The sequence below is a fragment of the Anolis sagrei genome, chromosome 4 (assembly GCF_037176765.1).
Source record: "Anolis sagrei isolate rAnoSag1 chromosome 4, rAnoSag1.mat, whole genome shotgun sequence".
In the NCBI taxonomy this organism is placed as follows: domain Eukaryota; kingdom Metazoa; phylum Chordata; class Lepidosauria; order Squamata; family Dactyloidae; genus Anolis; species Anolis sagrei.
This window is the reverse complement of record NC_090024.1, coordinates 57,803,384-57,828,114: the sequence shown is the minus strand read 5'-3', so window position 1 is coordinate 57,828,114 and position 24,731 is coordinate 57,803,384. Positions and strand designations below refer to the sequence as shown.

Genomic DNA, 24,731 nt, shown 5'->3' with positions numbered 1-24,731 from the left:
CAGCTTGGGTGTGACCCTGGACTCATCGCTGAGCCTGGAACCCCAGGTTTCGACGGTGACCAGGGGAGCATTTGCACAGCTAAAGCTTGTGCGCCAGCTGCGCCCGTACCTTAGGAAGTCTGACTTGGCCACGGTAGTCCACGCTCTGGTTACATCCCGTTTAGACTACTGCAACGCTCTCTACGTGGGGTTGCCTTTGAAGACAGCTCAAAAGCTCCAACTAGTCCAACGCTCGGCAGCCATGATTTTAACAGGAGTGGAGCGCAGGGAGCATACAACCCCCCTGTTGCGCCAACTCCACTGGCTACCGATCTGCTACCGGGCTGAATTCAAAGTGCTGGCGTTGGCCTTTAAAGCCCTAAACGGTTCCGGCCCAAGCTACCTATCTGACCGCATCTCTGCCTATGAACCCACCAGGACTTTGAGATCTTCCGGGGAGACCCTGCTCTCAATCCCGCCTGCTTCTCAAGCTCGGCTGGCGGGGACGAGAGATAGGGCCTTCTCGGTGGTGGCTCCTCGGCTGTGGAACGCCCTTCCTACGGACATTAGACTAGCACCATCTCTAATGGTATTCCGCAAAAATGTGAAGACCTGGATGTTTGTGCAGGCGTTTGAGTAATTTAGTGCAATCTGGTAATGGAACATAGGAATGGAACAATGGACAACGAACGTGGACTACGCTTGGATGATGAGAAGATTGGGTACGGTTGTTTTTTGTAATAATTGTGCATTGTAATTGCTTATTGGTAATTTATGGATAATGTGTTAAGTCAATTGTTATATGTTGTATGGAACCACGGCTGTTTCTACAGTTTTTACTGTTTGTGAACCGCTGTGAGTCGCCTTCGGGCTTGAGATACAGCGGTATATAAGCAAAGTAAATAAATAAATAAGTCTCCCCTTTCCATCAAACCATTTCAATAAAAGAACAGAGCTTGGAAATATCGCTGTTCTTTTACTGTAAAAGTCTACAGGTTCTAGAGATCTAGGAGGTGGTCTGAAAAAAAATGTCTTCAAGTGCTGCAAAAGACCAAACATGCTTGTCTCCAAAATTGGTTGGCAGCTTTGTCTATATAACTAAATAACTTTTTTATATAAGCAAGAATAGTATGTTCCTGATGCCATGATATCTTAATACAGTTCCTCATGTTGTGGTGACCCCCAAACATAAAATTATTTTCGTTGCTACTTCATAACTGACATTTTGCTACTGTTACGACTCGTAAATATCTGATATGCAGGATGTATTTTCATTCACTGGACCAAATTTGGCACAAATACCCGATACGCCCACATTCGAATACTGGTCGGGTTGGGCGGGATTGATTTTGTCATTTGGGAGTTGTAGTTGCTGGGATTTATAGTTAACCTACAATCAAAGAGCATTCTAAACTCCATCAATGATGGAATTGGGCCAAACTTCCCACATAGAATCCACATGACCAACAGAAAATATTGTGTTTTCTGATGGTTTTTGGCAACTCTTCTGACACCCCCTCATGACCCCCAAATTGAGAAACGCTGTTCTAGAGGCACTGTAATCCAAAACTTCTCCCAAGCTATGACCTTTTTGACAAAGGCAACATTGGCTGTAAATAGCTCTGATTTTATAATCCTATATCAAGGCCAATTCTTCACCATCCACCTTCTAGTGAAAAACTGATAAATAAGTGCTCTCCAATGAGGCAGAGAGCAACATATTCTGATACAAATTTTGTTTCAGACCAATTTGTGATGTTCAAAAACATAACAGCTTTAAATCAGGGACAGATTAGTATTATTGCTAATAAACAACTATTGCTATAAACCAGCTAGGAAACATATAGAAACTGGCTTTGGTACAATTATTTCTAACAGTGAAGGGGAATGTAAGTTAATGGGGTTAACAGAAATTGATCCAATTTATATGCATGTGAAAGTCCTGCTAGAAAAAATGTCAACATCACTGATCAAGTAGGAAGAGAAGCAGTTGTAGTAAAATGTGTTTTTGTGCTACTAAAAAAAACCCTGCTTAAATTAACTGCCAAATTTCTAATGGGGTTCCGTGCACATGCAAGATTTGGATCAGGGCCATTTCCTCATGCCTATTTGGAACAAATCCAGTACTTCCATCTTCACATATTATGGATGCTTTTTTAAAAAAGAAAGCTTGCTTTTAATTGATATTCCCCAGAAGATTTAAAAATATATTCATGATACATGACAGATGAACAAATGCAAATGAGGGCATGCTATTTTGAAGGTTTCTGAATCATTATGATATAAATGCTTCATTTAAAGACATTCACATTAGATCTGTAGATCCTAAGGTTAACTAATATAAAAGTGTTTTTCCTCCCAGACATTTCAGTGCAATTAATTTTTCTCCTCTGTGATTCTATAATATGAGCTAGTTGGTGTCACTTCAGCTTATGAAAACATCAGTGAATCAAAACATTGCCATTTAAGAAGCTACATGTTTTCTACTCACAAGCTAAATGCTAACATTGCTTAAGCATTCAGCCAATTCAAGGTTCTGTATATGGCACAGTATAGTTAAACATCAGGTAGTCCATATAGTAGAAATTGTATGTCTGTTGCCTCTCTCTGTTAGGTATATCTTCTAAGTACTTTCTCACAACTTCTGAGTTTGTTCTTCTGTCAGTGGAATGTCTGTCTTTGAAATTAGGAAATGTTAACCCTTCTGGAGCACCTATCAGTCTCAAAAAATAATTAGCATCTTCCTCCAGTGTTTCAAATTTGCCAATGAAATCATAGCTGATAATGCAAGGATAACAAAGTTTGTTTATCTGCTCCCAGTGAGTATCCATACCTACTGGTCGATGCGAGTCTAATAAGTAGTCGATAAACTCTTTAAACTTGACTCCGGATCCTGTTTTCAATGCCTCTTTGTCTGCATTGAGTCTGTATTTCTTAATAATTGCCTTGCCAAAGACAGGGTGGTAGTAGCTGTTTGGATGCTCAAATTTATCTCTAAATGCAGACACTAACCTTTCCATGGGATCCCGTACAAATATAACTTTGGTGTATGTCTTTAAACGCATGTGTATGCCTTTCAGGTCATAGCTGTCCAGTTTCTTTAGATGCTTTCCATAGTGCACAGTGTCATGGGTAATATTAGCTGCTGATTTAGCAAGGCCACTGAGAACCATCAGAACTCTTTTCCAGTTGGAGCAGCCTGCCTTAGGGACTTCACAATACAGGAGTTTGTGTTGCTCTTCCACATAGATTCTGGACACCATGCGCACTAGATGAGCCCGGGGTCTGTGTTCACTAACATATTTTTTGCAGAAATCATACAGAAAAGACCTGCGTCTTTCTTGCATCTCATCTGTGGCTTTCCAGTGATCATCTTTGATGAAATTCTTGTTGAGAGGGTGCATGATTGATGGTAAATTCACTTGTTTGAATTGTTTAAGCAGAAATTTAATCTTCTGTGGCTCTTCAGATAATTTGGTGGTCAAGGAGTCTTTGCTCTGCAGGAGAGGGCCACCTTCTCCTTGATAGTGTCTACTCTTAGCAAGAGCTTTACTTGGCTTGTCAAGATTCCCAGCAGTGATCCAATTTCTTGTTCTGGTGGTTTTCTCTGTGGAACAGAATTTGAAGTCCTGAAAAAAATAAAAGAAGTTTAGCATGTCTTTATAGAAGCCAGATTCAAAGAAAGTAAAAAGGGAATGAAGTGTGAAAGTATTGTGTGTTGTATTGTCTTGCTTCAAATAAAAAGCAGCAAAAATCATCTGACATACATGAGGTCAACTCCAACCTGTATATTTACTTCGTTTTATATGTACTGCATATCCTGCCCTATATTCAAAGATCACAGAACAGTATACAATGGAACTCGTTTCAAACAATTAGGATAAATAATAAATGTGTCTGGTGAACTAGACCTAGGATATATCTACACTACAGAATTAAGGAGGTTTGGCAACACTTTATCTGTCAAGGCTCAATGCAATGGAACCATGGGAGATACAAATTTGACAGAGAAGTCAAACTATATTTCCCATCCTTGAAATACATACTTGGCTTTGTAGGTGAGTGGGTAGTAATAAGTAATCTGAGAGAATATATATTACCACAGAGCTGTTCGATAATTACAATTGCTTCTGTTAAGGTAATGATAAAGATTTGTACCTTTTGCATTTGAAATATTCTGAAACAACACAAATAGTTGCTGAATTTGAGGACAGACAAGGGATCTTTTAATACAAATATTAATAGTACTCGAACAAAGAAACAAATCTCTAACTGGCTGGCAAAGCAGCAATAATATTAAATTACTATATTTAGTATTTGAAAGGTTTGAATGATGGATTGACCATTGTTATGCTCTCCAACTGGAATATGGGTGGCTGGCCAAGCAGTAACAGAGAGTGGCCAAGTCGGCAAAAGCTATTCTTGAGAAAGGACATATGCATTGGCTGCAGAAGTTTACCTTTGCTGAGCCAGTGGAAAGCAAAAGACTCTTCCTCTATCTCTCCTATCTGCCATGTCGAATAAATTGAGGGCAAATTAATTTTGCCCTTTGGTCTAAGTTTGCAGCAAATGAAGTGAGATGAGGACAGAGAGGAATAGTGATAGGGGGAGGGAGAAATGGGGATATTGGAAAGCTTAAAAAGTGGAACAGCAGAAGATTAATTGGGACTATCTCTGCCACACTGAGAGAGTAGGAGGGCACGACCACTTATATTTGGGGGATTCTGGGAACTAGATTCCAATAAACAGCTTTTCCAATCTCTAAATACAATATAGAATACAATACTTCATTAAACTATAATATAATATCTTTAAACCAGGGAAATGAAGATATTTAGAAAGCCAAGAGAGTTATTACCCAGGAATAATTTAATTTATGTAAGCTGGGACCCCTGACTGAAGCTCAAAGTTATCCCTAAGGGCATTGCGTAGAGGTAACCGAAAGTGACCAAAGGACTTCTAAAGCAGTTACCTGAGTAGGAAAGGATGTACTTGCAGCAAACAGATGTTGAACTACTTTGACAGGAGTGACTTTTTTTTTGCTAAAACAAGATCAGCTAAGCTTCTCACAAGCGCCTCAGGTAGCTCTCCCCAGGTTCAACTGACAAACACAGCAGGAGTGCCTTGAAACCGCTCCCCTCCCAGCTCTCAGGGAGAAATCATCAGTCAAGAAGAGGGCAGCACTCAGTAGATGAAGAGAGCAAAAGAAAAGGATGTTGCAAAGTAATGATTACATTATGCAAAGCAGTCTTTCTGATGTTTTGTTCCATGGTTTTTATACTTAATTTTTCTATAGTGCAAACATTAATGATGGGACAGGCATACCTTGTTTAGCAAGCCTGGCAGTGAGGTCCCTTTTATAGAATTATAGTATTGGAAGAGAACAGAAAGGCTATCCAGTCCAACCATGTAGGAATATACAATCAAAACACTTGGACATCCAATCTCTGTTTAAAACTTCCAGAGAAGGAAACTCTAGAACACTTTGAGACAGTGTTTCCTGCAGCCAAATAGCTCTTAATTGTCAGGGAGCTTTCCCTAATGTTTAGATCGGATCTCTTTTCCTGCAGTTTGAATCCATTGCTCTATAGCAGTGGTTCTCAACCTGTGGGTCCCCAGATGTTTTGGCCTTCAACTCCTGGAACTTCTAACAGTTAGTAAACTGGCTGAGATTTCTGGGATTTGTAGGCCAAAACACCTGGGGACCCACAGGTTGAGAACCACTGCTCTATAGGTCTTTAAAGCAGCAGAAAACAAGTCTGCTCCATCTTCAATATGACATCCTTTCAAATGTTTAAACAAAGAAAGTTTATGTCTCTTAGCCCCCTTCCTCCTTTTCTGTCTAGCTGGATTTCTTTTAGTAGCATTGGCCTTGAAGGGAAGATGGAGAAACAGTGTTGGGTTGCAGCACTGTGCCAACAGTTTTGTGTGTGTGTGTGTGAGGAGTGACTTGAGAAACTGCTAGTAGCTTCTGGTGTGAGATAATTGGCTGTCTGCAAGGACATTGCCCAGGGGATGCCTGGATATTTTACTATCCTGTGGGAGGCTTCTCTCATGTTTCTGCATGAGAAGCTGGAGCTGACACTCCCCAGATTCGAACCACTGACCTTTCAGTCGGCAATCCTGCCGGCACAAGGGTTTAACCCATTGCACCAATGCGAGCTCTTTGTGTCAGCAGTAATAAAACTTGAGCTGAGAGAGGGTGGGATTCTATTTGTGTGTGTCTGCCTGCAACAGGCAAGGTAAAAAAAAAATCCCAGCTGCCTCAAGAAGCCTTTATTGTGCATATGGACAAAGGGAAAATAGGCTATCTTGCTAGCTATGTCCAATATGTTAAAAATAGATCTTTAAGTTTGGTATCAAAACAGAAAGCATATGAAAAGTAGTGTATAATATGTTTTATCTCAGCACATAATTTTATATTTTGTGATGTATTGATGTTATAATTTAATATGTTTATGGCTGCTTTTGTTTTTGTACTATGATTTCTTGATTTGTGTTGTTTTGGTTGTTGATTATTGCTATGTATATTATATTTTTGTTGTAAGCCGCCCCTAGTTCCTTTTGGGAGAGGGCGGGATAAAAATAAAGTTTATTATTATTTATTATTATAGAGGCTGGTGAAAGAAAAAATCATCCAAGGATGCATTTTGGAAGAACCCTTAAATTGGCTTCTGATTACTTATGCAAATTTCACCTGATCTCATTGTTCCATTTCAGTGTGCAAATTATTAGTTTTGAATAGAAAAAAAATGAAATGCTCTTCCTATTTGTGGTATAAGAAGCTATCCCTATTATTTTCCCATTATTGCTGACTATGGTATCAATCTTATTATAAATAATGTCCAGAAACACACATATTTTATTAACTGTATTAAGGGGAAATGGAAAGGGCTCATCAGAACCGAGAAGGAACACCAGACACTCATTTCTTAGGAATACTCATAAGTTCATAATCCCAGTCCTGCTTAAGAATGCATGGAAGGGATATGGGAGAGAGAAGATCACAGCATAGGCATTTGTTTGTCATAGCATTCAATGTACAAATACCAAAAGAGGAGCTGGGGACACTTTATTAAACCAATGTTGGATAAGTCAATAGCATCTGCTCAGGCCACAAGCTCTATAGGGTGGATGCTTACAGCAAAGGTGAGAACCATGTTTTCCTCCAGATGTCGTTGGATGGCAATTCTCAATATGCTCTGCTATTAGCAAGGCCTGCTAGAGATCATGGAAGTTGCAGGGCGCAACAACATCTGGAAAGCCAAGTGATCCTCACCTCTGGTTATGCCCTCAGCATCTCTCCTGCAATCATAAGTTGAGAATCCCCCTTATGCACATCTTAAGAATATGGTGCTTTGTTGGATATTAAATAACACTAACTGTGAACATCTATTATGTACTGGTATTTATAATTTGGGAGAATCAGAAGATTAACGGTGTAACCCTATAATGTCTACACAGAAATACTCTCCGCTCAGTTCAATGGGCTTCACCCTCAGGCAAGTGGGTGTAAGTCTGCAGCCTCAGCATAACTCTTAATGTTTTATAAATTGTACAAGGTTCAGAGGGAAGTTTTGCTCGAGACATTTCAATTGACAATAGACCTGCCAGCATGTTGGTTATATTTTTAATTATTAAATGATGAGCAAATTGCTGAATTTGCCATTCAAAATAAAGGACAATTAAAATTGTATGACTGTTCATATGACCACTTTCTAATGGCTCTTATTTTGTTCTTTTTTAATTGGTTAATTAACTACAGTGTTAATTGGCAATATCTCTAGACTTAGATTGCCCTGCATGCTGCTATTATGCTTTATGCTTCTCTATTATCATCAGATTGTGGGCCAGTCAGAGATGCTCTTATTGCTTTATTTTTGGCAATTGAATGTGCATTGATGGATGATAATTATGATGATACAATGACATACTGGCATTAGTGAATATAACTATTTTCCCACTACAATATGTTATTTTCTTTTAAGGGCAAGAAGTTCTGTGTGACTGCTGTTTTTGAAACTCATTGATGCTGCAAGTTCTCAGCAGCTACTACTAATATTCATGTATAGTAGAGTTAAGCTCTGTTAAATGCCTTGTCTTATCCAATCTATTAGTAGGAGAAAAAAAATTAAACCCCCAAATGCACTTTTTGCAGTTTTAAAAATCAAATATTTTGCTAAGGCTTCTATTTTCAAAGAAATGTGAGAAGAGTGTTCTCTTTTGCACAATGACAGTAAGACATTAATACAGTTGTGCGTACTTATGCAATATATAATGACAGCAGCCAGAGCACTGCTCAAGCCTGAAAATGATCCATAGCAGCAATGATGAAAGAATCAATTGTAAAAGTTACAGAGTGATCCCAAATTGTCAAATTAATATGGGTTTTAAAAGATAGCACAGCAGGTGAAACTGCTGTGGTGCAGGAAAATCTGTTTGAGCCCGGGTCAGAGTGAGCACTCGCCGTCAGCCCCAGCTCACCTGCCCACCTAGCTGGTCGAAAGCAGAAATGCAAGTAGATACTGCATTTAGCAGGGAGGTAATAAAGGCACACTTAAATGGACATCAATCAAAGGAAAGCTCCTCAGCATGGAAGATGGAGCAATAGCACCTCCCACCTGCCCATGGCTGGAGTTGAGCACAGCCTCCAAGATGATGGAAATAAGATGGGAAAACCTGCCTTTACCTCTGTTTGTGTTGTTTGTCCTTGTTAAGTGTATACTCGGCATTGAATGCTTGTCATATGTGTGTTCTGTAAGCCCCTCTGAGTTACCTTCAAAGTGAGAAAGGTGGGGTATAAATACTGCAATTAAATAAATAAATAAAATGTTTGAATGACTGGAAACTATGTGTGATCCTTTTGAGCAATCAGAACTCTAATGTAATAACTTGTGGCTATGGTTATTAGTATTAGTAATTCTATTAGGTATTTTAGTTGGATCTGAAATGGCGGAACAATATACTCTTTTCATTTTTACTTTTTTCCTATTGCAGTTTAGATTGTGAAGGGTCAGAATTCTTTAATGTGTTGTAGTTTCCATTCTAGTTAGTTACTGTTTGGTGGTTTAGGCTAGGGATTTGATAGTTTCTTTTAGCCCTTGTTATGTTTAGTCCTAGTTTAGTTTTAGCTTTACTTTGATACCTATTTATATTGATGCAAGCTAGAGATATTTGGTTCCATTTAAAAACTTTCAGCATAAACAGAAAAATACATTGAAAAACAGTAGTTGCTTTGGATCTTAGAGGACCCATTTCCACCGTCATATAATGCAGTCACAGAATGCAGTTTAACTGCATGGAACTGAATTATATGGCAGTGAAGACCTAGGTTTTAAACACATTCTATATTTTAATCTTTATTCTGTGTATTTTAATGTGTATTTTGTAGAAATAATATGTTTTAATATGTGTATTTTAGATAATGTTTTAGATGATTATGTGTTTTAATTATGTTGTAACTCATCTCGAACCACAAGGAGAGGTGGGTAAGAAATTGTTCCACTCTAGCCTGAATTTACCTTTGCATCAAACAAGAGTCCAGTATTATTAACTAAACAGTTTAATGAGAAAAGCAAATATAAAAAAGCAAGAGGCAATATAGAAAAAGCAATGTCCAAAAAGGAATAGGAAAAAAGGAATTCAAAAGGCAATAGTCCAAATAGCAAAGTTCTGTTCAAAAGTGGCAAAGTACATGAAAAAAACAGGGATCAAAACATAGGCATACATCCATTACCAAGAATACAGAACTTCTTTCAAAACACGAATCGATGAACATGAGTACAAGACTTTCCCAAAGACCTTAGACATAAATGTGAATGTGGGACATGGCCCAAGATGTACACGGTAATGCAGTGTTGTCTGCTCTGACCCTTAAGTAAAGAATCCTTTAATTTAAGGACCACAAAGCCATTAAGACATGCCTTTGACATCTGCTCTGTTGCTTCAGGGATTTCTCACTCAGTTGTTTGGATTTCTCACTCTGTTGTTTCTCTGTGACCACCATAATCTGGCTCTCTCCTCCTGGAGTTCATGCTTCAAACTCCTACTAACTTCAGATATGTTTCAGCAACTTATCCTCCATTGCCAAGGAATGGCTAAGGAAAAGGTTTTCCCTGTCTTCTGATGCCACAGCATTTCCCTCCCTCTCTGCTCTGCTTTGAAACTGTTTCTCTCTCACCAGACACAGACCCCATTATCCCAGGCAGAATCGTGATCTAAAACCCCTCATTTCCCACACTGGAAAACCCATCAGTCCTCACAACCTCTGATAAAACAATCTCATCTTCTTCAGCCTCCGGCTGAACTATAACAGAAATAATAATAATAATAATAATAATAATAATAATAATAATAATGCAATGATAGCTTAAATATGTGGTGAGTCAAGAAGGTGCTTCATGCAAGTGGCTACTATACTAAGGCTCTTTCATGCAGCTTTTATTTAAGAAGGGAAGGCTAGTTTTCTAGGTTCTTATGAGCAAGGTAATGTTTGAGAGAGGAACTTCCCCACTGTATAACAAAGTCTTATAAATGAACTCTATTTCCAATCTTCCATTTGATTCCTTATGGCATTTCCCCTGGACTTGACAGTATTGCTTCTATATAGCCTACTTTCATCCAAAATCTCTTTTGTTTTGTTTTCTTCTTAAACTGGGATTGCTTTAGTTGTGCTTATCTAATAGTGAGAAATGTATAGGGAAAGACAAACATGTCTTTATATAAATTCATTAATGAATTTCAGCCTTTGTTCATCATATAAACTATGAAATTCAAAGAAAGGTAAAATGATTGAAATACCTGATTGAATGCCTGCTGTTGTAATTTTTCTTCAGAAACTGGAAAAGAAAATTAATAATTATTATACATGAGAAAATGAAATCATGAAAAAGGCTGTGAAACAAAACTGAAAAATATTGCAAAATAAAACAAAACAAATCCATACATTAAAATTATACTGTAATGAGTATTTTGGATTGTATACTGAATTTTAAAATACTACTTGCACATTGAGTTGGATCCAGACTAATTTAGTTGAATGTAGTTCTCACTGAAATCAATTGAACTGAACTCACAACTAATTTGCCCAGCTGATTTTAGCAAGGCCTAAATTCGACTAACGGATCTCACTAAGTATAAGAAGAGTCAAGATGTAACAACGTGAAATATTAAGTAGGTGGTCCTTAAAATATCAGTTGAATTATTGTAAGAAAATTAATAAGAAAACTGGTTTTAATCTTTATAGTAGACCAGTCTTTGACAATGTTTTGTTCAATTTTTGCTCCATCATTCTATGCTGACTCTTTTAAAATCTCTTCTCTGAGAATTAAATTATGTTATCAAATACAAAGACAGTTCAATGAACAGAAAAAAGCATTACAATAACTACCACCTGCACAGCATTTAACATTTTATAACATAAGGAATTTTCATATACCACTCACGGCATTCTGTAAACAAGTCATATCTTAACCATTCCATTCCTCTTTTAAGAGGATGCTCCCAGAGGCTGCCTTTTGCAGCCAAAGCAGACACAAAGTAAAGGTTTCTTGGCCATTTACTTCCAGCTATGAAGAGCGAAGTCATAGAACATTTCCTCTGCCAGAGCATGGAATATCTGCTGTAATAGAGGCTTGCATAGGCAAAGAGATATAGTGGCATATTCACACATTTCAACCATAATTATTGAAGGCACACATTCAGAAATTGAATAGACCCAATTAATACCAATGCCAGAAATTGGAATTGTGTATGTATGAGTCGCAAAGCACTTGAGCTGTATATTTCACTATGACGTGTACACACACACACACACACACACACACACACACGGCACCATTAGGAGAGGCAGCTAACAAATAAAAAATATTATATTTTGATACACACACACACATTTTATAAAAGAAAATATCTCTGCCTCATTTGAGGCAGGTAAGATGGAAAAATGATTTGTCAGAGTCAGGCATCTTGCTCGTCTAATCAAAAATGACAAGAGAGAGCCAGTAGGGTCACTTAGAGAAAAAAATAAGGTAGAGAGAGACTAAGATGCTTTGCTCCCTGTTATTTGGTTTTAAAAGATGCAGAACACACTGAAAATTAAGGCAACAAAGGGATATTTTTTGCTTTTCATGTGGACTACATTGTCCTTACTACTGAAAGGCATTCACGTCGTTTGTGGGAATTTCAGTCGAACTTCATCAATCACAGATTTCTGGGGCAAGGATATGTGGATGGCACTCCCTTTACAGCTTGTCAGTGTCACAATTTGTGTAGCTAGAGGGATTGCTGTGGAGCCACATGAGGCAAACTATCAAACTGGCAGGTTTAAAGGCATTGACAAATGCTCTCACTTTTGTTCTTGTTCAAATATAGGAGGTTGAGGATTTGCTGTCTTGTTTACAGAAATGCAGTTTGCCTCTGCATAAAGACAAATAGACTAGGCTTCTTACTACAAATAAAATTAAAATGTTAAGAAAATATAATTTTCCCCATCTAAAAACAGGTGCTAACCTATCCACAGGGTGGTAATATCATTACATTTGTGACTACTTATATTTTCGGAGCATGATACCCTTACTAAGAATTGTTAAATTAACATCTCTTTCACAGAGTTCCTTCAGACCATTGACACTTGATTTCTGCATACATTTAATCAATCAGATGATATATGCCACACGCACCTTGTTATTCTGGCAGAAGGCAAATATTTTGGATGACATTCCTTTGTGCGTGGAGAAAACAGGATGGCTCATGTGCACTTTGTATGTACTCACAGTGGTGTAAGACATCACTATCCCCAAGCCTTCATACACAATATTTGTATGCATGATCAAATCTTCCCCAATGCCTTCTATATGGGTAGAAAATGATTTGTCACTGGGTACAGCCAATGCAAACAGATAAATCATTGCCTGACTTCCCCAAACCACGGCAGAAGAGCCATTGTCAAGTTAGACAGTTTTGGGTCAGATCAGTGAACATGCAGCAAGACAATAAATGACTTTCTCTTTGGAATGTATGAGCTTCATTTGACAGCTAGTGTAGTATAGTGCTTAGAGAATCAGACCAGAACTGGAATGACTGTGCTTCAATTTCCAACTAGGCTGTGAAGTTCATTGGCTCACTTTGTGATAGGTACTACCTACCCTTTCCTACAAGTCATTCGAGTAGGAGGGGTAGGGATAAAAGCTGAGCGGAAGAGGCAAAGCTTGAGAACATTTCCTTTCTGGGGACTCCAAGAATATTTGAGCCATCATGGCTATTATCTATCTAAAAGTACAATTGTTTAAAGCTCAAGCTATTCATGCTGCCTTGAACTGCTTGGAAAAGCAAGGAGGTAATAGCCATAAATAAAATACTTCTGTGAACTTCAAGGCATGGAAGGGTCATTAAAAATGAGAGGTTTTATTTACTGTATGGAATCATATACCTTATAGTTTTCTATTATTAGCTGTGAAACAGTAACACCTACATGAGAATTCAGCCATGATGTTAAACTGCCAAATCATCATTATTCCCTGAATTACTGAGGGCTTGAAATGTGGATTTAAGTTTCCAAACCACTTATTTCCAGGCAAGTTGTTTAGAAACACAATGCAGGTAATTGTTCTGATACCTACAGACTTGAAAGTGGAAACTTATCTAATGATCTCTTACAATAACTATCTTCCTAAAAACAAAAAGAAAAAAAATCAAGATGACTTACTGCTTTAAGCGATGGCAGAGGATTGCCTCTTTATGGTAATTACTTCCTGCATAATGGTGTACTATTTTGTTTTGTAGATACAAGTGTTACTTTTTTGCTTGGAAAAGGAAAATTAAACATTATTTAGGCAGACTTTCAGTAGGCAGTGCTGCGTTCACTGAGAACCTCATTGTGACAATTGAAATCACATCTTGAGGCTAATTTCTTTTTACCAAATAAGGCTCCCTCTCTCTGTTTTCTGTTGTAATAAAACATTGAGGAGTGTATGTTTTAAGCATCCTTTAATGATGTACAAGATGCTAGGAAAGACCAATGTTTGCAATCTCTAGTTGGATCAACTCTTATTTTGCTCAAAGGTTTGTGGACTTTGAATACTGATGCTTTCCTGCTTCCCAGTACATTTGTTTTTAGGCTATTTTGATTCACTTTAAAGGAATTTTAATAACTTTGTGTTGACAGCATAGACAGCTGGGGCTGAGAATTAAAGAAAAACTCACTTGCTGATGGAGGAAGGAAGTGACATCAATGAGTTTCTAAAGACAGCCCAGAGGGGGAACTGAGCTTGTGCATGTGGTCTCCCATTTCACATATTTACAGAGATGCCTATAAATGCAAATTGGATTATTAAATTTATGGTATCTACCTCAAACCAACAATGTAACAACAGAACTCTGGAAAGACTTCTGACAATTTCATTGGCAAAAGGACCAATAACACCAAGGGCAATTTCTCCAGATTATTTCTATAGACACCAGTATCAAAATATTCCTACACTTATGAGCTGGTATTCCTTTTTAAAAGTGAGTATTACAAAATGAGGGATTATTTGGAAAGGGGATGCATTAGTATAGAAAAAAGTTTTGCCAAATTCTGGAGACATAACTTAGCCTGGTCAGTAGATCCATATAATGCAGTTTAATGGAGATCAAAATACATTATATGGCACTGTAGATCCAGCCTTGCTGTGCTAACACATTCCCCCTTGCATGCTTCTTCCATAAACACCAAGGCAACACGCTCCAGCCACACTGCTCTGCAGACAAGTTAAGAATTTCACACCCCTAGGCTAGATAATTTGCAGCCATTGTTTCTTATAGCTAGATCTCATAGTTCCATCTAAAGCAAAAACAGGAACAGTTAACTTAAATAAGTTTTGTTACAATGAGCCTACTCTAAACTGAGCTCATTGTGGATTTAACCTAATATGAACAGCAATCCACATCTCAAATAGTTTCCTTTGTTTTCTGCTGGAATTTTAAGTTATATCATTAACAGGTCCCTTATATTTTGATTCCCAAGCCAACACAGCTGGTGCAGGAAAGCCTTTTGCTACCCTCACCAAGAGGAGATCAGCCCTGTTAGAGATAGTTCCATTGGAACTATTTCCAAGGGGGTGGGGCTGCCTTAGTGAGCACCTTGCCCCTCCTAGCTCAAGTTGAGCTTTTTGTTGACCTTCCCTCCCACCCATTAACAGTATAATATATTGGTTGCCTATTGGGGCCGGGTAGGATTTTTTCTCCCCTATGTTCTTGGGGTGTGCGCGCGTGTGTGTATGTGTGTGTGTGTGTGGGGGGGAGGGGTTGACTACCCTATACTGTTTGCAAGAGTAAATTGGGAGCTTGGGGCTATAAATAGACCTTTCTCCAGAAAGCAGCCATAGGTTTACATTTCGTCTACATCTAAGGCACCCCCTTTTTTTACGTAACCAGGGTGAGGGCAAATGGCCTTGGAAATGGCCTTGAAATTGGGAGAGTTCTGGCTCTGTAAAATCCTTTGGACTTGAGATAGAATTCGTTGTACATTTTCTTGAGTAGTCACCCTGGAGGTGTTAACGTTGACTATATATAGGGAACCAGGTGTTTCACCCAACTTAGCCGAGGGGTAGGTCAAGAAGGGCCACTATCTTGATTTAAATACACACCAGGTTCATGCCCCTTTAATTATATGTTTTAAGTCAGAAAAAGTTAATTCAGGTAACATTTTAAATAAAAGTTGCCCAAATTTCAATCCACACTGTTGTCTGGTCTCTTATTGCGGTGGTGGGATGGCAATGTCTTTCTGACATTTTTTTAAGGAGTATGCAGTAGCAGTTTATATTAGCAATGCATTCATTCCAGGTTTTAGACTGAACTTTAAAAGAGTAATCCAATGTATTAATCCTATTGTGAGAAAAGGATAGTTTTGCATAGTTCCTTTGATGTTGGGACTGAAACCCAGAACACGGAAGCCCTCCTCTGCCACTGTATGTAGAGACATCTACATGGGCTGCCTTTATGAAGCTCTGTTTCTTCTGATGCTTATCATGGGGTAAACGTCTTGTGGGCTTGACCCAGTTTAGCCACACATTAAGAAAAGTTGTGTGTACGTGTGTGTGTGCACGTACATGGCAGAGTTTGGTTAAAATTCTGAAACCAACTCCACAGCTTTGAACCATTGTGGACAGTAGGACCAGGTTCAACGAGGACTAGTTCACTGTCCTCACATGCCACTGCCGTCTCCTTTTCTCTGTTCTTATCAGAACAAGGGGAGGGATTAGACTCATGCTGCCTCTGTTGCCAGATTGCTGCAGAGTTCTATAAGAATTCCTGGCCATCATGGAATCCTCATGCTGACATCAGCAGACATACCCAGGCATCCAAGGAGAAGGAGGGGATATTACCGGGACTCCCCCCCCCCCCAAGCCCCTTCAGCCATCAAGCAGTGGTGATGGCAACACATACAGGAAGCTGATGGTCCAAAGCAATCAGTCAGACTTTCATGATTGCCATGTATTGAGGATGGAATGTATGCCCCATGTTAAGGAGCCTGTGTAAATGAGGCCTTGGTGTCTTAAACAAATTCCCCACTTAGACAATAATTTCATTAGTTGTTTTTTTGCTATTTTGAAAGCACCCGTTCACTACACAGTGCATTCTAAATAGTTTGAAGTAGCCTTGAGTAATGGGTTGGCCTTTAGGCAAATGGCAAATAATGTCCATTTTTATGTTTTTATTTATTGTTGATGCAAGCTGGGAGACCAAGAATCCACCCCAAATAAAAAAAAAACACACACACATTTAAACAGTGAAATATTATTAATTGCTCCATTTTCCCTCAGTATTGAAAAACATACTTCTGCAAATGCTTTAGAATGTGTTACAGTCTTGTCATGTTTATTCAAAAAAACCTCTGTGCCAATTATGCAAGTGGGTATGATGAAAAGGTCCCACAAAGCATTAATTACCTTTTCCTGCGTGTTGCATAACCCCAGCAAACTGTCATAATGCCAATTTGCCAATTACTCTGGCAGCGTTAAACAGAAAAATGGATCCCAAGTTGATACTGATTGGACCAAATGAAAGTACGTTGGACCTTTTGGAGCAACTGAATTCTCACCGCATTCTGGTTAATATTTGGTGATTACTTTTGATATGAAAACAGTCTTTTAATTGTCAGACTCTAATAAGGATGCAGAGCTGTTCCTAGGAGGTTCAAATAATCCTGGGAGCATATAAACATTTGCTGAAGCTAATGCAGCCAAAAATCTTGTGCTAACCCACGTGTCCACTCTGAGCTTCTAACTAATGAAGTCATTATAAATAATACAAACAAGAACAAAATAAGATGTTCTCATCAGTCCGACAAAGCGGATCTCATGTGAATAGAGTACACATCTTGGAGTACACATTCATTAATGCTTCTGTGAATAAGAAAAGGAAACTGAAATTAGAGCCAAAATGCACATTGACAGAGTAACAATCAAATATGCTCTATACATAAATATAGAGAACAGGTGTAGCACTGTGTTTAAGAGACTGAGCTGTGAGAGGTTGCATCCAAGAACAGGCTAGCAGAAAAATGCCAGCAGTTGTGTAAGAGCTAAAAGAGCTGGCTAAAAAAACATAAATCCCAACGAAGTCAACAAGAGCATGCAGTTGCTGATGGAAGCAGAATCAAAGCTCAATACCAGTGGGTTTGACACATGCATGAAAATGAAAATAAGGTTTCTATGAACAATGTAAACTTTGTGCTAGATGTATGACACTGGTAGATAGATTCCAGGAAATCTCTGCTTTTCCTGTATGGCAGGTGGTTGGACTAGATGGCTCATGCGGTCTCTTCCAACTCTTATGATTCACTTAAGAGTGCATCTACACTGTAGAATTAATTAATGCAGTTTGATGCCGCCTTAACTGCCATTTCCCAGTACTATGGAATCCTAAGATTTGTATTTTGTGAGGCGCCAGCACTTTTTGGTAGAGAAAACTAAATACCTTGTGAAACTACAACACCTGTGATTCCATAGCATTGAGCCATGGCAGTTAACATGGTGTCAAACTGTCTTATTTCTACAGTGTAGATGCATACTATATAGCTTCAGTCTCATTATCTCTCCCACCCACTTGCATTTAGAATGTAATTGATAATAATACATTTACAGCATGGATGGTAAACATCCAGTATAGAGGCCAAATAAAGTCTACCCACTTCCTTCTGTCCAAAGCTTCCTTCTGCCCAAATCCCCATGCCCTACAGAACTGTTTTGGCTCATCATTACAGAAAGACTGTGTTTCTGCCTCATTGAGCTGGTAATCCCAGATTCTACCTGTGATCAATGAGCTGGTGTGGCATGTATCTCTTGATCCATCTTTTGTTCATCTTTAGATTTATTTTTTTCCATTCTTAAATTAGGTTGTTACTCAGTTCTGATTAAACATGGAAGCTAATGTTCCATTGTGATTTCCTTTAGTACTATTGAACAGATTTTTGTGTTTTGTATCGGTGAAGTATGTGTAAAATGTTTTAAAAGTCTATGAGAAGATTTTAACCCCCTTCTTACTGTTTATTCTTTATTGCCCAAAGAATTCTTACTCAGTCACATATTTTAAAATGGATATGTTAAAGCAAGTTGCGGAAAAAAACTGGAATGGAGCAAATCTGAAGTCTTTTTTTTTTTTGCATTTTGAATACAAAATTTCTTTAAAACCAGCATACATTTTAAAAGCTTTTTGATTCTCATTTTGCAAGCCAGTGAACATGCTCTAATAAAACTAGCTGATGGAAGAATCGGCATCTAGAAACACCAGAAAATTGTCTGTAATAATATAGACAACAGATCTGCAACCTGGCTTTTTTGGGACAGGTAAATCACAATTTTCTATATTGATATAGACAAATGGAAAAACTATTGATTGTACATCTCAGAGATAAACATTTTTGCCTGTTTCAGAATAAAAAAGGAAGGAAAACATCGACCTGCTGGCACCTTGAATTTGTTTGATCGTAAGGTTTTCTTGAACTCTAGCTCACTTTTTCAGATGCAAGAAAAAAATTGGTTGTAGCCCATAAAGTTTATGCAAAGATTAAACTGTTAGTTTCCTAGGTGGAACCAGATTATGTTTTCTTTTTGCTCAGTTTGAAACATGCTATAAATATGACAGCTGTGCTCATCTTTTGTGATATTCGGTGTTCTTGGCAAAAGGTTGAGGTGGTCTGAGTGTGATATGGAAACACTTACATACATTATTTATTACTATGTTTATTTATATCCCACGTTTCTCTCCACAAGGAGACTCAAAGTGGCTGTATGTGTCCCTTAGTGCCACGTTGCCTCAACCCATCATGACCAGATGGAACAAATGTGAATGCAGATTCTCCCTCATATTGAGGCAGTCATGCATAACTCTGACAAAATGTGGATGGAGATGCCTATTCAGATATACATCTAGATGTTTATGTCATTTTAAACACCTCAGTGCCTTCAATAAAGCCAGCATTGTCTATTGATTTGAGAGGACTTACATATGTATGTGATCTCCCTATAGAAACCTGACTGGCCACTGTATGAACAGAAAGTTCAAGTAAATAGGCATGATTCTCTGGAGGAGTAACGTCTATGACATACTGCAAGTCAGTGAGAACTTTAGATTGTTGGCAGCAGCTTTGAAAGCACAGTCCCAAAGTGAAGCCTCCACGGGATGCCTAATGTTCAGCTAATTCGTTTCAGAAATAAAATCTGTCAGACTGCCAATAAAACAATGTGGAAAAATGAGCAGCAGGAGGGAGAGAATCTGCTCTTTCAATTTACTACTGTTGGCTCTGGCAGACAGAATCAGATTTTAGTCGCCTGTTCCTGTATAGGTCTCACCAACAACAGTCAGGACACCCAAACTTCTAGGCAATTCTGGAGTGACCAATCTGTGTGACAGAGAAAGAGAGAAAGAACAAGGTCAAGTCTTCTACACGCTTTATTTATGGAAGATCCTTTTCGTGGTTATTACACAGGTTAAGTACCCCTTGTCCGAAATGCTCTACACTAGAAATATCCCATACTTATTATTGGATATTGAAATACTTGAATGTGCATAATGAAATATCTTGGAGATTGGACCTATGGCTAAACATGAAATTCATGTATGTTTTACTTAAATGGGTAGCTTAAATGGGTAGCCTAAATGTAATTGTATATACATTAAAATAATTTTGGACATGAAGTTAGGTTTGTGTACACTGAAGCATCAGCAAGCAAAGGTTACACTGTCTCAGTCTAGCAAGATACTAGAGTTCTCTGGGAGAGAATTCTGGTTGCTCCTCCCCACCCCAAACTGCAAATCCCAGGATTCCATGGGATGGCATGGCATTCAACTTGGAATGTAATGCTCTAATTGTACAGTAAATAATCAAAACATGCCCATCTGATGAATGGCAAAATGCCCCCCCCCCCACACCAAGCCAACATTGTTTATTGTAGTGGCATATGCTGCCTGTACTGTGGTTGTGCAAGGAAACAACCAGTGAACAATGCCTGTGAAAGCACAACTGGAAAACCACAAATATAAGTCCCTTTATCCCTCAGGCAATTTCATGATTATCTCAATATGCCTGCCATAATTCATGTAAGGAATGAGTGTTTTTCTAGATACTAAAATGAAATAATGTCCATGTGTTCTTTTAAAAGAACGATATCAGTCTCTGAACTTTTCCTGTCTCCCTTTCTTACTGCACATTTCTTTCCATATGGCCATAATCATAAGGAAAAGCAATGAAAAATGCCTCCCATTCTCTATTCATTAGCCAATGAGTTGACTGCACTTGCTAAGCAAAATTACTTGCTAATCAAAATTATTTAGGCAGTGTACTGTCCATTAAAAAGATAAAATACATCAGCAGATAAATAAAAAGCCACAATGAAAAAGAACTAATGTGAGATTTCACATTGATGTGGAACTGGGGACTGTGAGATGGCAGTTGGAGTGTAGAGGGATGGGTACGTTTTTGTGATGTGTGCTGGGGAAAGCATCTAATTTCATTGTACAATGTGCAATGATAATTAAAGTTATTATATTCTATTTTAAAGTTATTTGATTTATTATCTAGAAAAGCCTGTTACAGTTGACGTTGTTAGAGTACATTTTTAGTTAACTGGCACCCATTGATAGATGCCAAATAAATGTTGTTTCTGGCTGCTTGAGAGTTACTATTAAAATAGGGTTAACTACAGTCTGGCTTTAGGCCCGGACATGGCACTGAAACAGCCTTGGTCACCTTAGTAGTAGTAGTAGTAATAATAATAATAATAATAATAATAATAATAATAACAACAACAACAACAACACTTTATTTGTACCCCGTTACCATCTCCCCAAGGGACTCGGTGCGGCTTATATGAGGCCGAGCCCAAACACAACAATACAAGCAATAATAAAAACAATACAAGCAATTTAAAAAACATAGGCAATAAAATACACAGCGTTATCAATAAAACAACACATAGTTAAAAACAGTGGGAAGGCCAAATGTAGGGTTAAAATTGGAAGTAATGCTGGAACATGAGCAAAAGGTGATACTGGTGTTTGTGGAACGGCATACGAGCAGACTTAAAGAAATGTAAAGTGCTTTGGAGGACAAAGTGCTATGGGATCATTATTCTGGGAAGGCACACTGGAACTGCCATGTCTTCAAGCTCCTCCTGAAGACTGCCAGAGTTGGAACCTGTCTGATGTCTTTAGGGAGTGAGTTCCAGAGTTGAGGGGCCACCACCGAAAAGGCCCTCTCTCTCGTACCCACCAATCGTGCCTGCGATGCTGGTGGGATCAAGAGCAGGGCCTCTCCGGATTATCAAAGGGACCGTGTGGGTTCGTATAGAGAGACGCGATCACACAGGTAGGTGGGTCCCAAACTATTCAGGGCTTTGTAGGTAAGAACCTACACCTTGAATTGGGTCCCGTAGATGAATGGCAGCCAGTGGAGCTCCTTGAACAGGAGGGATGACCTCTCCCTGTAAGGAGCCCCAGTTAACAACCTGGCTGCCGCCCGTTGGGTCATCTGAAATTTCCGGGCTGTTTTCAAGGGCAGCCCCACGTAGAATGCATTGCAATAATCCAGTCTAGAGGTGACTAAGGCGTGGACCACCTTGGCCAGATCTGCCTTAGTAGCTAGCCAGTAGTAGACAGCTAGCTATTAAGTCCCCTTGGGGAGATAGGGCGGTATAGAAACAAAGTTTATTATTTATTTATTTATTTATTTATTTATTATTACTGGATGACGCCTGTTTGACTCCACAACCATTGTCTTGTGGTGTCCCTCAGGGTTCAGTACTGTCCCCGATGTTATTTAACATCTAGCCGCTGTTATTTAACATGAAGCCACTGGGGGAGATCATCCGGAGTTTCGGAGTAAGGTGTTACCTGTATGCAGATGATGTCCAAATCTGTCACTCCTTCCCACCTGTCACTAAGGAGGCTGTTCAGACCTTGAACCTGTGCTTGGCTGCTGTGTCAGACTGGATGAGGGCTAGCAAATTGAAATTGAATCCAGACAAGACAGAGGTCCTCTTGGTCAGTCGAAAGACCGAAAAGGGCACAGGGTTACAGCCTGTGTTTGATGGGATTACACTCCCCCTGAAGACGTAGGTTCGCAACTTGGGAGTGATCCTGGACTCCAAGCCCAATTCAAAGTGCTGGTTTTAATCTATCTTTATAGGTTAAAAGAGCTTTCTCTATACAGTTTGGGCCCAGCTTACTTGTCCGAACGCATCTGCCCCTACGTCCCACCTCGCAATTCAAGATCATCCAGGGAGGCCCTGCTCTCACTCCCATCAACAGCACAAATGCGGCTGGCGGGGACAAGGAGCAGGGCCTTCTCGGCTGTGGCCCCCTGCTTATGGAACACACTCCCAAAGGAGGTAGGATCTGCTCCCTCGCTCCTGACCTTTACAAAAAAAATTAAAATCATGGTTCTGGGACCAGGCCTTCGGACAATAGATGTATGCAGCTTTTAGTGGGACAAGGACTGGAACGGCGACTCGACTGATAACATTGTTTTATGGTTTTAATAACTGTTTTGATATTTGATGATGTACTGTTTTTAATATGATTTATGTTTAAAGTGTGGCTTTACTGTTGTAGTTGTAAGGCATTGAATTTTTGCCATTATCTATGTGTAAACCGCTTTGATTACCCCTAGGGTTGTGAAAAGAGGTATATAAATACTGTAAATAATAAATAATAATAATACTATACCCCATACTATACCATTCCATCAAATCTGTATTGATTTTATACTAATACTAGTTTGGGAACCTGGTGATACACAGGTTACTTGAGAGAGGCATTGTTTATTTTGGTAAGTTTGGTAATACCTCTGGATACAGGGTGAACTACAATTCCCATGCAGGTGGGTCATCCCCCCCCCCCCCGCTGCCGCAAAAAAAATCCCTCCAGTACATTATGTTGACCTGGGTTATTTGAAAAAGGCACTGTTTTATTGGGGGAGTTAGGTGTATCAGTTCGGTAATTTATATCTTTATTTCTTAGGAAAAAAACACTCTTTCTTGTTGTTTTTTATGAATGCTACCATTAGAAAATGCATATTGATGTGGGTGAACTACAGTTCCCAAAATCGTGGGCCAATCACCCCAAACCCCACAGTTGGTGATGTTGGGTCTGCATGTCAGGTTTAGTCCAGATCTGACATTGGCTGCATTCAGTGCTTGCTGGATAAGGGTGAATAAGGTCATTCACCCCAAAACCGGCCTTATGCAGAGTTTTCCATGTTGGGTCTGTGTGCCAAGTTTGGTCCAGATCCAACATCGGCTGGGTTCAGAGCTTTCTGGATAAGGATGAACTGCAGCTCCCAACATCAAGGTCCATTCTCCCTAACCCCTGCAGTATGTTGAGTTGGTCATGGGGGCTTTTCTGTGCAAAGTCCTGTCCCAATCCGTTGTCGTTGGAAGTCACAGTTTCTCTGGATGCAGGTGAACTATAACAGCTTTGCGAATGCAGAATACAATTTCAGTTTTTTCCTGATTGCTTGAGAGTTCTAATTGCTGAGTTTTGGTTAACCAAGAACATATTGTGTCATGCCACATAACTCCCACTTCTCCATCAATATTGGGACTCAAAGTGATAAAGCTTTTACTTTGACAACTTGCATAGGAGAGTGAAAGAAAATAGCCATTATAACGAATACCTATAAAATAGACCCCCTAAAGGTAAATAAACATGGATCCAAACTGTACACTTGTTGATGTCTACAGAGCTTTATAACCATTATAACCAGTGGGAGACTGGACTGGAAGGAAAGGAACAACCCTCACTACCTTTGAGGATGCTTGCCATAGATGCAGGCGAAACGTCAGGAGAAAATGCCTCTAGAACATGGCCATATAGCCCGGTAAAACCTACAACAACCCAACCCAATATTTCATGAGCAAACAGAGACTAAATATTAAGGGATATAGTTAAGTGAAATGGAAGTGAAAATGCTTCCACTGAAGGTCTTTTTTTTTTTAAATAGAAAGCATTACACAAAATATGTTATGTATAGAGAAATATGGCTTACCTCTGGAAATTGGAAGCAAATAAATTTGGACCATCGCCTTTAGATCTATTTATTCCTAGTGCATGAATTTAAATGAAGATGATTGGACCAACACCCTACAAAGAAATTTCAGTGATATCAAATGCTGCCAGCAGAAGGGAATAATTTTACCTACATTTCACAAACTTGCGATTATGACCTTTCAGGGCTTTTATTTAGATCCAGCTGCATTTATTGGAAATAATTT

At 38.9% G+C, this 24,731-nt stretch overlaps 1 protein-coding gene across 1 annotated transcript in view; it reads right to left on the bottom strand.

The window, feature by feature from the left end:
* Positions 1 to 897: 897 nt before the first annotated feature.
* CHST9 (carbohydrate sulfotransferase 9) overlaps positions 898 to 24,731 on the bottom strand; it is a 106,545-nt gene continuing 82,711 nt past the window's right edge. Inside the window, exons 3-4 of the mRNA XM_060775205.2 lie at positions 10,780 to 10,817; positions 898 to 3,608 (exon numbers count right to left, since the gene is read on the bottom strand). Of these exons, the coding sequence (XP_060631188.2) occupies positions 2,508 to 3,608; positions 10,780 to 10,817 (1,139 nt within the window). The 3' untranslated portion in view covers positions 898 to 2,507. The remainder of the gene's footprint in view (positions 3,609 to 10,779; positions 10,818 to 24,731) is intronic.